The following is a 12,702-nucleotide window of genomic DNA, read 5'->3' on the forward strand; positions in this document are numbered from 1 at the left end:
TGCTGGTTGACTCTTGCTCTGCGCCTGCTCAGTGAATGTAGCTATTTGTCCATCCCGCACCCTCACCTGGAGCCTCTTCTCTACCCTACAGGGGACCCAGGACCGGACTGGGGGTGGGCTGCTCTGCACCCGGCCTGGACGGCCCTCCTGAATTCTGCAGATGGTGTTCTAGCGGGCAGCCCCCTCCAGACGGCACGAGCTGCTGCTTCCCTCTTGCCCCCCCCCACGCCCAGTTCCCTGGACTCAGTCTCAGGCCCCCCCGTGTCACCACACAAGTTACATGCCCAGAACAAGGAGGGAGGCCCTGAGTGCCCTCCTGCGTCTGCCCAGAGGCAGCCCCTCTCCATCAGCAGCACAAGGAGCCGTTTATGCCAGGCCCCCTCCCCCTCCACGGCCCCCGGCCACCTCCACCCAAGTCCCTGGCGACAGGGTTGGCTGTCTTGGCACGGGGGACCAATCTCTACACAACGTGCACTCTGTTTAGCCTGAAGCAGGCTTCAGGGGAGGCTCGGACCCCGCAAGGCCCTTTGAGAACAGCAGTGTCGTTTCTCTGTGGCTTTCCCAGGCGCTGGAGGTGACACAGATCTTTCCCTCCTCTAGTCCCATCGCTGCCCAGTCCATCCTCCTGGACAGCTTGTTACAAGCGGCGAGAGGCCGAGAGCAACTGTGCTTTTCAGAGCCGTGGGCAGCGTTCAGTTGGGCTGCTGGCGTTGACTGCCCTGCATTTTGCCGGGCCAGCCAAGACAGGCAGCTTGGGTGCATCGGTGGGTTCACCACGTGGCACTAGTGGCTGCCTTTAGGGGCTGTTTACATGCACTGCTCAGTCTTTACTGCCATCCCAGTAAAAAGGGGAGGACTCAGAGCCCGGGAACTTTCCCTGAGGTCATGCTTACGGCAGGTGATATGTTTTGGGAAGCCCGTGAATGAACACCTCTGCCCCTGCTGGCTCTCTCACGCCACCCTTGCCTCTGGCAATCATGGGACAGTCACGAAAGCTAACATTTACTGAGTGCTTTCCATGTGCAGATCCTGTGCTCCTTGACTCCTGGGGAATTCACTAATCCTTAAAGACCCCTGTGAGGGAGAAATCACTGTGCCCATTTTATGGATGCAGGATGTGCCCAAAGGCACAAGGGAGTGAGGTCAGAGGCAGGATTTGAGCCCAGGCAGCCTGGCCCTGCAGCCTGTGCCCTTAACCCTGACATCCTCCTGCCTCCTATGACCGTAGAGGCTTGAAAACTGCCCCCCAAAGTGGTGTAGCAAAGGAGGTCAGCGCCGTTGTAAAAAGTGTGTAACTTCCCATTGTAAGCGCTTTGAGCGTCAGCTCTAGGAGTTCTGGTTCCACTGTCCAGTGTGTCTTTCAAATCATGTCTCATTGGGCGAGTTGGGAAACAGAAGCAGATGTGAAAGCTCTTCAGGGAGGGGCAGGTTTCCAGCCAGCCTCACTGGCAGCAGACATACATGTTCAAGATCGTGTGGCACATCACTCCTGGCATTTGTTGCCACAGTAGGGAACCGTAACCCTTGCCAGGTGCCTCCAGGCAGCAAGGGCTGAGGGGAGAGGGAGAGAGAAGAGAGCACTGCAAAGAGACGGCACCAAGATGCTCCGGGCGGCTGCTAGGTCATGACCAACCTCCAGCCTCACCTCCTGGAAAGTGGACGGACGGGTGGGCTGGGTCACTGGGAGGCTAGAGCTCCCCAGCACGAGTTACCTGCCTACAGGCTCCAGGACAAGGGGAGGTGGGGGGGGTGCCAGGTTTTTAGAACAATGGTGTTGTAGTAGAATGGCATCCCCCAGAAAAGAATGTTGAGTCCTAACCCCCAGTACTGGAACGTAACCTTAGTTGGCAGGAGGGTCTTTGCAGATGTAGAGAGTTAAGATCAGGTCACAGTGGATTAGGGTGGACCCTAAATCCAATACGACTGGTGTCCTTATTCGACAAGGAGAAAAGTCACACACAGAGGAGGATGCCGGGTGACAACGCAGAGACACCCCGAGGGGAGACGGCCATGTGGTGATGGAACCAGAGATCAGGGTGACACAGGCCAAGAAATGCTCCCAGCCGCCACCCGAAGCTGGAAGAGCTAAGGAAGGATCCTTCCCTAGAGATTTCAGAGGGAGCGTGGCCCTGCTGACACCTTGCTTTTGAGCATCTAGCCTCCAGGACCGTGAGAATAAATCTCTGTTGTCTTAAGCCACCCAATCTGTGGTCCTTGGTTACAGTGGCCACAGGGGACCGATAGATGGGGTCTCTCCAGTCTCCATCCACATCTTCCAAGCCCCACTAGGCTTTCTTCACCTCCTCCTGCGGTGGATGGAAAGCTCTGAGCAGGACTCTTGAATCCATCCTCTTCTCTATCCCGATGCATTTTGTCTTCCCCACCCCTTTGCTGGTCTTCATTTCCTATTTCAAAAGGAGGCTCAGGTTTGGTTTTGTTTGGGTTTTTTTTTTTTTTTTCCTTAGGCCTCTCTCAGTTCAATTTGACCCCAACTGGAGGAAAGCAGCAGCTTTCTCCTTTCCTGAGAGGCCGCCTTCAGACGCTGGCCCGCGGGAGTCCGGGCTGTCCCCTGCATTGGAGCTATTAAACTGTCATAAGAAAGAGGCCTTTGTCACGGGGAACACGGCCCTCGGCTCAGAAACAGAGACAGATTGTGCCAGAAAACAAACAACAGAAAAAAAGGTCCAACCACAAAATTCTTTGGGACTTCAGTCATCGGCTTCTCACTTGTTCTTAAAAGACACATTTCCTTTCTTTGGTGTAAGTCCGTCAGATAGGTCGTCGGGTTCTTAGTTCTGCCCAGAACCGAGGGCTGGGGGCCTCCACCCAGCTCCCTGTTTGCTTGATGTCATGCCTGCCTGCCTGCAGGTAGGGGAGTCGGAGGTGGCCCTGGACCTGCGCAGGGGGTGGGGTGAGGTTTTGCAGGAGACTGAGGGCCTGACTTAGTTTTCAGTGCAGGGAAGGGGGAAGTGATGAAAATAGTCACAGAGGCCAAGTTACAAACATCATGTTGCAAATGCGTGATGACCTTCTGACTTGGCATTGGCTCTGGCAGAGGCCTCAGAGAGCCTCATTTCATGCACGAGAGAAACAGAAGGACAGTGACTTGCCCAAGGCCACATCATTCCCTAATGTCAGACCATTGCTGCCTGCTCAAGACCACTGGCCAAAATGCCCCTTGACCCAGCCTGGCACCTGGAACTGCTGCGGCCCGAGCCTTCTGTTTGGCACATTGACCTCAGCCCCCTCCAGGCCAGCTTTCGCCCTTGACCATCTCAGGGTGGGGTGTGGGAGGGCAAATCAGCATTTTCAACATAGTCCCCTGTGCTGGGTTGCACCCCATGGCGTGAGAACCACGGCTCTAGAAGGAAAGTGGAGAAGAACGGCTTAGGGGACCCCCCCCACCCTGTTCCCACTGTCCCTTCTGAAGGGGGTTATGCTTCCCAAGGCCACGGCTTTCCTAAGTCAGGGGAGAGAGGCACCGCTTCAGAGGATGCATCCTCTTAAGGCTAGCATTTCAGGTGAATGACAATAAAAGAAACTTTTTATTACAGGAGGGCAAAAGACCACATAATTGGCAGGACCTCATGCAGAATGAAAATGCAGGCTCTCTTGTTCAAAAAGCAGGGAAAAAGCTTTTTCCTTTGTTCTGTGATGTCTCTCTCAACCTGTCATGGTGTTTTGTTTCATTTTATTTTTAAAATTTATAATTGTGGTAGACTATACATAGCATAAAATTAACCATTTTTAAGTGTATGATTGTGTCATTAAGTATGTTCCCATTATTGTGCAACCATCATATTCTTCATCTCCAGAACTCTTTTCATCTTTTTTTGTTTTGTTTTGGCTGCGTTGGGTCTTCGTTGCTGCACGTGGGCTTTCTCTAGTTGCAGCGAGTGGGGGCTACTCTTCGTTGCGGTACATGGGCTTCTCATCGCGGTGGCTTCTCTTGTTGCAGAGCATGGGCTCTAGGCACGTGGGCTTCAGTAGTTGTGGCACGTGGGCTCAGTAGTTGTGGCTCGAGGGCTCTATCCTGAAGCCTTGCAGAACTCATTTATAGCTCTGATAATTTTTTGTGTGTGTGGATCGCTTTGGATTTTCTATATATGAGCTCATGTTATCTTTATTTATTTATTTTTTTTAATTTTATTTTTTATTAGTTTCTGCTTTATAACAAAGTGAATCAGTCATACATATACATCTGTTCCCACATCCCTTCCCTCATGCATCTCCCTCCCTCCCTCATGTTATCTTTAAATAAGGGTAGTTTTACTTTTTCCTTTCCAGTCTAGATACCTCAATTATTTTTTTAAAAATCTAATTTCTGGCTAGAACCTCCAGTATAATGTTGAATAGAAGAGGTAAGAGTGGACATCCTTGTCTTACTCATGTTCTTAAGATGAAAGTTTTCAGTCTTTCACCATTAAGTATGATGCATGATGTTAGCTGTGGGTTGTTCATAAATACTCTATGTCAGGTCAAGAAAGATCCCTTCTATTCCTAGCTTGTTGAGGGTTTTTATCATGAAATGGTGTTGGATTTCGTCAAGTGCTTTTTCTGCATCTATTGAGATAATTATTTGGTTTTCATTTTTTTAATCCTATTGATATGGAATATTGCATTGATTTTCAGATGTTAAACCAACCTTGCATTCCAGGGATAAATCTCCCTTGGTTATGATGTATAGCTTTTTTTTTATACGTTGCAATATTTGGTTTGGTTGAGGAATTTTGCATGTATATTCATAGGAAATATTGCTCTCTAGTTTTATCTTCTAGTGTTGTCTTTGTCTGGTTTTAGCATCAGGGTAATGCTTGGAGTCCAATTAGATATAAGGGATGAGAATGACTAGAAAACCTCCTAATGTTTTTGGATTTATACAGCTAGATGTTAGTGCCTCTCACACAGATTGGGATTCCAAGGGAGATGCTGACCTAGCAATTGCTAATCAGTACTAGGGAAAGTATGGCTCATGACCCATACCTCCCCTGGGATAGTTGGTTGGCCTGTCACTTACCCTCAAAACTCTCCTATCTACATTCTGGTCAAAGAATGCAGGAGTAGTTCCTGCTGTATACGATGCATGTACAATATTGAAGTGAGACTCGTTGTCAGACCCCTCCCCTGTGCTTGGCTCCCACCTTGATACTCAGTTTCTGACCTGGGTTTTAGGTTCTGGCTATGAATTCCTTCAGCCTGGATCCTGACCCCATTAGCTACCTGGTCTATGGACACAGAAGTCCTCATCCTTCATGCACTCCATGGGCGCTGAGCCTCACTGCCCCAGGCTCAGATAGCATGTTCTGCGCGCTTGAACCTGCGTCTTCTTCTCTACCTTTACCTCCACATGGACTCTTTAAACTGTCTTGTCTGCATGAATTTTGAACTGCTTCTCTGTTCGTCCTCATGGGTACTGCCTTCTCCCATTTCCCCTTATCAACGGGATCTTGACTTTTGTTTTCCTCCCTGGGGTTAACTCTTCTTACATGCTGTCCTGATACCCACCGACCTCACCTCTCCCCATTACTCCTACAACGTCTAGTCTGTCCATATTGTCGGTCCTGGCCTTCCCTGGCCTGTCCCATCCTGCTGGCTGATCATATCTCAACTGTGACCCATGGTATCGACTTTCAAGGTAAAAATTCAATTTGTTTCCCTCTGTGGTTTAGTTTAATGCATGAAAGCATACCCTTTGACCAAGGGTCTTTATAGATGGAGTAACAGGGAAGTGCTACAGCTTTCCAGGGGAGGATGACCTGTAAGCTGTCTGGAAGGTTCCTCCTATCACCCAGCAAAGCATTGGAAACCTTTCAAAGCAGACCAAAAACGCAAACCTCAGAATCACGAGCACTGCTTTCTGGTAGGGCCATATCCAAGATTTTAGCTGGTTCTAATAATACATCAAATGTTCTTTCCCTGTTACCTTTTAGATGACTTTCTATTTAAAAAATGAGAAGCAGAAAAGGATAGATTAAAGATAGATTAAAATGAAACAGAGGGCAAGTAATAGGTGTGTTTGGTGGAACAGATCACGCTGAGATTTCCATGTGTTCCCAAAGGGGCAACAAGATCAATTAGAATAGGAACAACAATCAAAGCTATAATGAAAAATTTTAGGGACCTGCAGGGGGAAAATAAAGTCTGAGGATGCAGTGGAAGAGAACTTACCACATTTCAGGTAAATTTAATGAAAAGAAACTCACAGTTAGACATATCCCGGGAATTTTTTTAATTACAAAGGTAAATAAAATGTCACAAAACTGTCCAGGTAGGACAAGCAGGTTACTTATAAAGGGATTAAATTCAGATTGGTCAGAAACTAGCTCTAGTGAAAAGGGACATTCATTGAAAGGATACAGGAGATTAAGAGCAAGAAAACCAGCAGCCTAGTGAACAACTGAAGTAAGGTCTAGAAAATCTCTCTCATACACTCACATGCACATACTTACGTACATTCTTTGCATTTAATGCACAGCTCAATAAGGCAGGCAGTCAGTCAGTCCATAATATCTTTGCCCAACAACCACTGTCCGTTGAGTATACCTCTCTCTGTTAAATTTTAATTAACTGAGAAAGGGAAGATATTTGGTTCATCTCATCTTTGTTCAGGGAGGGACCCTCAGACAAAAGGTCCAGGACCAGCCTCTCTTCACCTTGGGCTAGGTATCCACTCCTGGTCCAATGTGTGGGCACTCCCAACAAAAAAGAGCTGAGCTCTTTCCTGGTCAAGCAAATGAACTGAAGAAGAAAAAGGGTGAATATCTGAGGCTGGGTTTCTTAGAAACCAGAGCCTAAGGCAAAGATGACATTCTATAATTTATTAGGAGATACACTCCCAGAGAAGCAAGAGCCAGGGGGAAAAGAAGTGAATGGCACAGGAAAGGCAAAAAGGAGATCAAAGGCATATCATTGAGGTGGTTGTAGCTTCTCAAAAAAGTAATTCTCTCTTCTCAGTCCTGGGTCATGAAGAACATCTTCAGAGAGACTGAATGGGACTGCTGAGTCTCAGAACTGTGTGTCGGAAGGTGCAGAAGGGGTGGCAGAAGAAAGGATAAACAATTGATCTCATGATTCCTTCATCTCCTGCTTGGTTGGTCCAAGTCCACCTTCCTCATGCTTCTGAATTGTGTTACCTATCCCCTCCCCCTTCCCCCAGGGCTGCTATGGCTTTAGTCAGGGGGATGTGGGCGCTTCAGCTGCTGTGGGCCCAGGCATCATGGACGAGACACTGAGCCACTCCTCCCTGAGACCATCCCTGGTGTTAGGAGATGAGGTGACAGACTGCAGTTGAGACGTTAGGAATGGCATGATGGATTATTCACAGTTCTCCAGAGAAACAGAACCCAGTAGGATGTGTGTATATATATATATAGAAAGAGATTTATTATAAGGAATTATCTCATGCACTTAAGGAGGCTGGCAAGTTGAAATTTGCCCCTATGGGCTGGCAGACTTGAGACTCAGAAGAGCCAATGGGGTGCAGTTCTAGTCCAAAGGCAGCCTGATGGAGGTTTTTTTTCTTATTCTGGGAAGGGTCAGTCTTTTTCTTCTAATCAGCCTTCTAACTGATGAGGTGAGGCCCACCCCCATTGTGGAGAGCAATCTGCTTTACTCTACCAATTAAGATACTAATCTTGGAAACTCCCTGGCAGTCCAGTGGTTAGGACTTGGCAGTTTCACTGACAGGGCCCAGGTTCAGTCCCTGGTCAGGGAACTAAGATCCCACAAACCACGCAACGCAGCCAAAAAAAAAGATATTAATCTCATCTAAAAACACTCTTGCAAAAACACCTGGAATGATGTTTGACCAAACATCATGCATGGCACCCCATGGACTAGTTAAGCCGGTACATAAAATGAACCATCACACATGGGAATCTCTGGGGACTGCTCAAGAAATTCTCTGCCAAAGTCCAGAATCCAGGCAGGAACACAGGGAAATGGGATGGAGCAGACTGGTATACTGGATTTGGCAAGCAAACTAATCACCGTGTCTGGTACAAGATTATGACTGTGTAGTTCTTTATTGTTCTTCGGAGATTATCATTGATTATGCGTTTATCTTTAAGTTCTAGTGACTTGCCTCTTGCTGATAAAAATTTTACCATTTAAACCGGTTATACTTTGAGGATATTTTTTGGCCGTGCTTGAGAAGAATGGATTTAAAAGAGGTTTCAAGTCCGAACTGTGACTTTTTCTTGGAAACTTAAGTTACACACCACAGAATTTGCCTTCCTGATCATGTTCTCTTTGGTGGAGAGAAAATGAACCAAGACTTCAGGGCGATGTACCACAACAAGCTTAGGTGCCCGTGTGGGTGTGGGTGTGCTCAGGGGGATGATTAGGGATTTGTGCTCCTTGTAAATGGAAATGATGATGTCTTAAGAGTTGCTTGAAGTCATCATGCCAGTGTTTCTTCTGTCTTCCTCTTCCTGGAGGACTTCCGTATGGATTTCTGTTCTACCCCACGGCATTACCCACATGGTCCTACCTACACACAGACACCCATTCTCACTCAAGGACAGGCCCACATTGTTTTAATTGTAATCAACATAACAACATTCTTAATGATGTAGTTTACATTGTCTTTTTCATGCTGACTCTTGGGAATCTGGTGAGGACTTTGCAGGCACAGCACATCTCAATTTGGATGTACTGTGGCTCATGTGGCTCGTGGCTGCCATATTGGATAGCATAGCTCTTGGGCAGTGGTTCTAACCCTGGCTGCACATTGGAATCACCCAGGGGACATTAAAACACTGCTTTCTAGATTCTCCCCTGCAGTGATTCCGAGTTAATGGGGCTGGGCTGCTCAGGCTGAGGATCCTTTTGGGTTAAGAAGCCCTGGTCTACAGGGCACTCTTCTGGGAAAGTGTGTCTTCTCCCCCACTCTGACCAGACCTCTCTTCCCCTCCATCACCACGAGGCTTACAGTGTAAACAGAAATTAAGCAAGCTGTAACTTGGGTCAGGGGTAGAAGAAAAACAGAAACAGGATGGTATTAAATTCTGTCTGACAGGCAGGAGTGAACAAGCTGAATCCAGTTGTCTTCTCTGGGTCTGTTTACCAACAGACTCAGTAATTATTTGTTCTGCCACTGCCCTTGAAGCTTGCAATGTGTTTCTTGTTCTCTGAGAATCATTTAGGAACACTGCAGATTTGGCAAGATTTCCCAGCTTCCCCCCATCCCCGCCCGTGTTCCATCAGGAGCTTCCAGTGGGAATAAAAGCATTCCATGGGGAACACTGATTGCTGGAGAGAACAGCAGGAATATATGTGACGGGAAACCAGGGATACCGTGACTTCTGCAGAACCCATTTTTCTCTGCCCTAGACAAGTGAACTCTCCTCCACAAATAGAAACCAGTCCAGACAAACCACAGAGACTCAGGTTTCTAAATGCATCCAGAAAAGATTGTTTCAGGGAAGTGGACAAATGAGGCATGAGTAATTCAATCAGCAGGAAAACAAACACGATGCGACCCCACGTCTGAAACCCAGGGTGCCGGCAGGCAGCTGTTTGCCAGTCCCAGCACCTCACAAACCCCGGGGCCCCCATCTACCTACTTGGTCCCTCACACTCAAATTGGGCTTCCACAGATGCAGAGCTGGGAGCCATGCATGATGGGGAATAGAAAATTGCTGAGGGTTTCCTGGGGGCTGTGAAACCAGAGAAAAATATATGGAGAATAGAATCACTGGGAGCAAATGACACTTGCTGGATCTTTACCCTGCATGTCTTCAATCCAGAATTCATAAAAAAGTAACTGGTCCAAGCGAAAGCTTTTGGCTATAGTGAATGTGTTTGGGAAGATGCTTCTCGTCCGGCCTTTGCCACTGAGCTAGGTAGCTGTCCATCTGCTAGGGTGCCAGACCCTTTATGTTGACCTTCAGGTATAGGAGATAGGCCAATCCATGCACCCTTATCCATCCAGCCCGTCACCCAGAGGCAATAATTGCAAATGGCTAGCTGGTGTCAAGGGTACCATGTGGCTATAGATGGGAGGGTTGATGAATAACTCACAGAGGAACCAATTCCATGAATTAACTAATGACATTCACAGATAATCTACTGCTCCTATCAAAATAGTTCATATAAAGCTAACCCCATTTCTTTCCCATGCTCTCCTACCATTATATTCTCCTTTTAGGTAGAGGTATGGGGAGAGAGAGCAGGATCTCAGGGACTAACCTTTTCCTCACTCTGTTGCCAACTGGCATAGTGTCCTTTTGCAACTGTTTTAATAAGATATTTTTAGTTTTCATTTATATCATTTGTAAGAAACAGAAGCATAATGCATACTGTCTTAAGCTGAAAAGAGAATTTACTGGCTCACCAACACGAAGACTTCAGGGATTTGACTTCAGGAACAGTTTGATCCAGGGCCACAAATGGTAACATCAGGCCTCTGCTTATTTTTCTCTCCCTCAGCTCTGTCTTCTTCAGTGTTGGCTTGATTCTCAGGTTCTACCTGGTGGCAAGATGGCTTCCTGCTAACGTCTCCAGTCCTGTGTCCTCCCAGGTTCAAGTCCGACAGAGACAGTTCGTCTCCTCTCAGTAGCTCTCTTGGGGTCTGATTAGACCAACTTATATCACGTACTCCCCCCTTGAACCAATTACTGGGACTGGAAGGATGGAACTAAAACTGTTTACGGAGTAGCATCTCAGTTTGCTTTCTGGAGCTTGGCATGGAGCCTCCGCTGAGCCCCATGGACTGAGAGTGGGGGAGTGGGGGTCCCCAGAGAGAACTTCCTGGTCACTCTGAGGTATGAGAGGGGGCCTTCATACTCTTGGTCCTTCATGGTTGATTCCATTGGTCCTTCTTGGATGTAACACACACAGAGAGATGGTGCTTTGGCTCTTTTTGGTGATAGCATCATTGCATGCATAGAGGCAGCCATCAAATTCAGGGCCTTGCAGGACCCACTGGAGATCATATTGTAGGAAAGTACTTGGTCAACTGCCCAGCACTTTGCAAACTCAAAGTTTGCAAAATACTTCTTTTTACTGTTATTTCTTAGGACCTGTGAATTTAGCTGCTTCCTTTACTTCTTTAGTCTAAATGGTGAAGACCTGGGGAGTTATTCTCCAGAGAGGTAGCTTAGCACAGTGTTACAAACATGAACTCTGAAACCAGCCTTCCTGGGTCCAAGTCTGGGCTCTGCCATTGATGAGCTGTGTGGCCTTGAGTAAGTTACTCAACATCTCTGTGCCGTGGTTTCGTCATCTGTAAACTGGGGATGATGAGACTTATCTCACTCGTGTCAACGTCAATACGCGTCACACATGTAGCATATACTTCATAGTAAAAATAATAGCTTTAGGGATCATCAAACCAACAAATGAATTTCTAAGTCTCTCCCAAAGAGATGCTGAGGTGGAAGGTAGCTAAACTTCTCCTACATTCATTCAAGGTCTTGGTCCCTAAAAACCTTGAGTCCATCTTGGTTCGCAAAGGGACGTTCCCACTTTCTGAAAAGGATTTAAAGACTGGATCTGCCTGTTCCTCAGTTTGGCCTTAGAAGAACTACTTCAGCGCATCAGAACAGTGGTTCGGAACAAGAAAATCTTACTGTGTGTGCTTCACAGGCCTGCTGTCGAGACAAAGAATGTGGGTGACACGCTTGGAGCCCCGTGGGGCAGAGACGGCCCGAGGGTCTCACCCATGGGCGGGGCCCCTGCTGTTGTTTCCTCCACCCGGGCAGGAAGATGCCCCTTTAAAGGCGTTCCTTTGCCTGCTTGTGTTCCCACTGTCATAGTTCTAACCCCCTCTTTCCCCCGCAGAACTGCTGTAATTAAAAAGCCATCAGCTCTGCACCTCATGACTTGGCCGTAGAGTTTCTGCAGGTTGGAACTTGAGTCTAGAGGGACTGATTTTGATACACAGGGTTTACGTTGTTGTCTGTCTCCATCCCGAAGTGCAGACACAACAGGAACATCGGTCCCCCGGGCGGGACTTTTTACTGCCTTATGGTTTGGAAAGGGTCCACTCCTGATGGAAAGCCCCTAACATTTCAGGAAAAGCCTACGAAACAAACCTGAGTGGGAGGAAGAGGCAAAAGAACAAAGAGAAGGCGATCCACAGCTCTGGTGCCTGGTGACGGGCGGTGACGGAGCTCAAGAGATCAAGTGGCCCATTTCAGTCTTCTTTGTTCACCCCAGGCTCCCAAACCCACAAGGACAGCTGGAATCCATTCTTAAAATTCCTTGGAAAAAAGAAATTCACATCCTCTCCCAGGCATCCTTCCTGCTTTCATGCAAAAGCGATTGCCAGAACTCGGCATCATTGAGATTTCGGACGGATTGTCCTTGTCATGGGGGCTGTCCTGTCCCTTGTAGGGTGTTTAGCAGCATCCCTGGTCTCTACCCACTACGTGCCGGTGGGACCCCTTCCCACAGCTGTGATGATCCAAGATGTCTCCAGACATTGCCCTGTGTCTCCTGGGCGGGGGAGCGGGGGAGGGCAAATCGCCACACTTGAGAACCACTGCCATAGACAGTCTTGCAACATCTTATGGGAAAACCTGAACGAACTTTTTTGGCCAAATCTTTGAAAGCCTACTACATACCAGGTGCTTCTTCAAGAAAAAAAAAACAGTAGGTCCCTAAACTCGGACTCAGAAGAACAGAGTTAAACCACTTGCAAATCAGCGGAAATGCGTAGGTCGTGGATTGGTGCATCCGGGGTAAACTGGTGATCCG

At 47.7% G+C, this 12,702-nt stretch overlaps 1 protein-coding gene across 4 annotated transcripts in view; it reads left to right on the forward strand.

The window, feature by feature from the left end:
* The window catches only part of SLC39A11 (solute carrier family 39 member 11), a 290,857-nt gene that overhangs the window by 234,646 nt on the left and 43,509 nt on the right, over positions 1–12,702 (forward strand). Inside the window, exon 9 of one of the 4 annotated variants that reach the window (XM_082605179.1) lies at positions 2,466–2,905. The exons of the other annotated variants lie outside the window; for them this stretch is intronic. Within the exon in view, the coding sequence (XP_082461305.1) occupies positions 2,466–2,486 (21 nt within the window). The 3' untranslated portion in view covers positions 2,487–2,905. Of the gene's footprint in view, positions 1–2,465; positions 2,906–12,702 lie in introns of those variants that run through there. 4 annotated transcript variants of the gene reach the window in all.

The sequence above is a fragment of the Mesoplodon mirus genome (genome assembly GCF_964341445.2).
Source record: "Mesoplodon mirus genome assembly, chromosome: 18".
NCBI lineage: Eukaryota > Metazoa > Chordata > Mammalia > Artiodactyla > Ziphiidae > Mesoplodon > Mesoplodon mirus.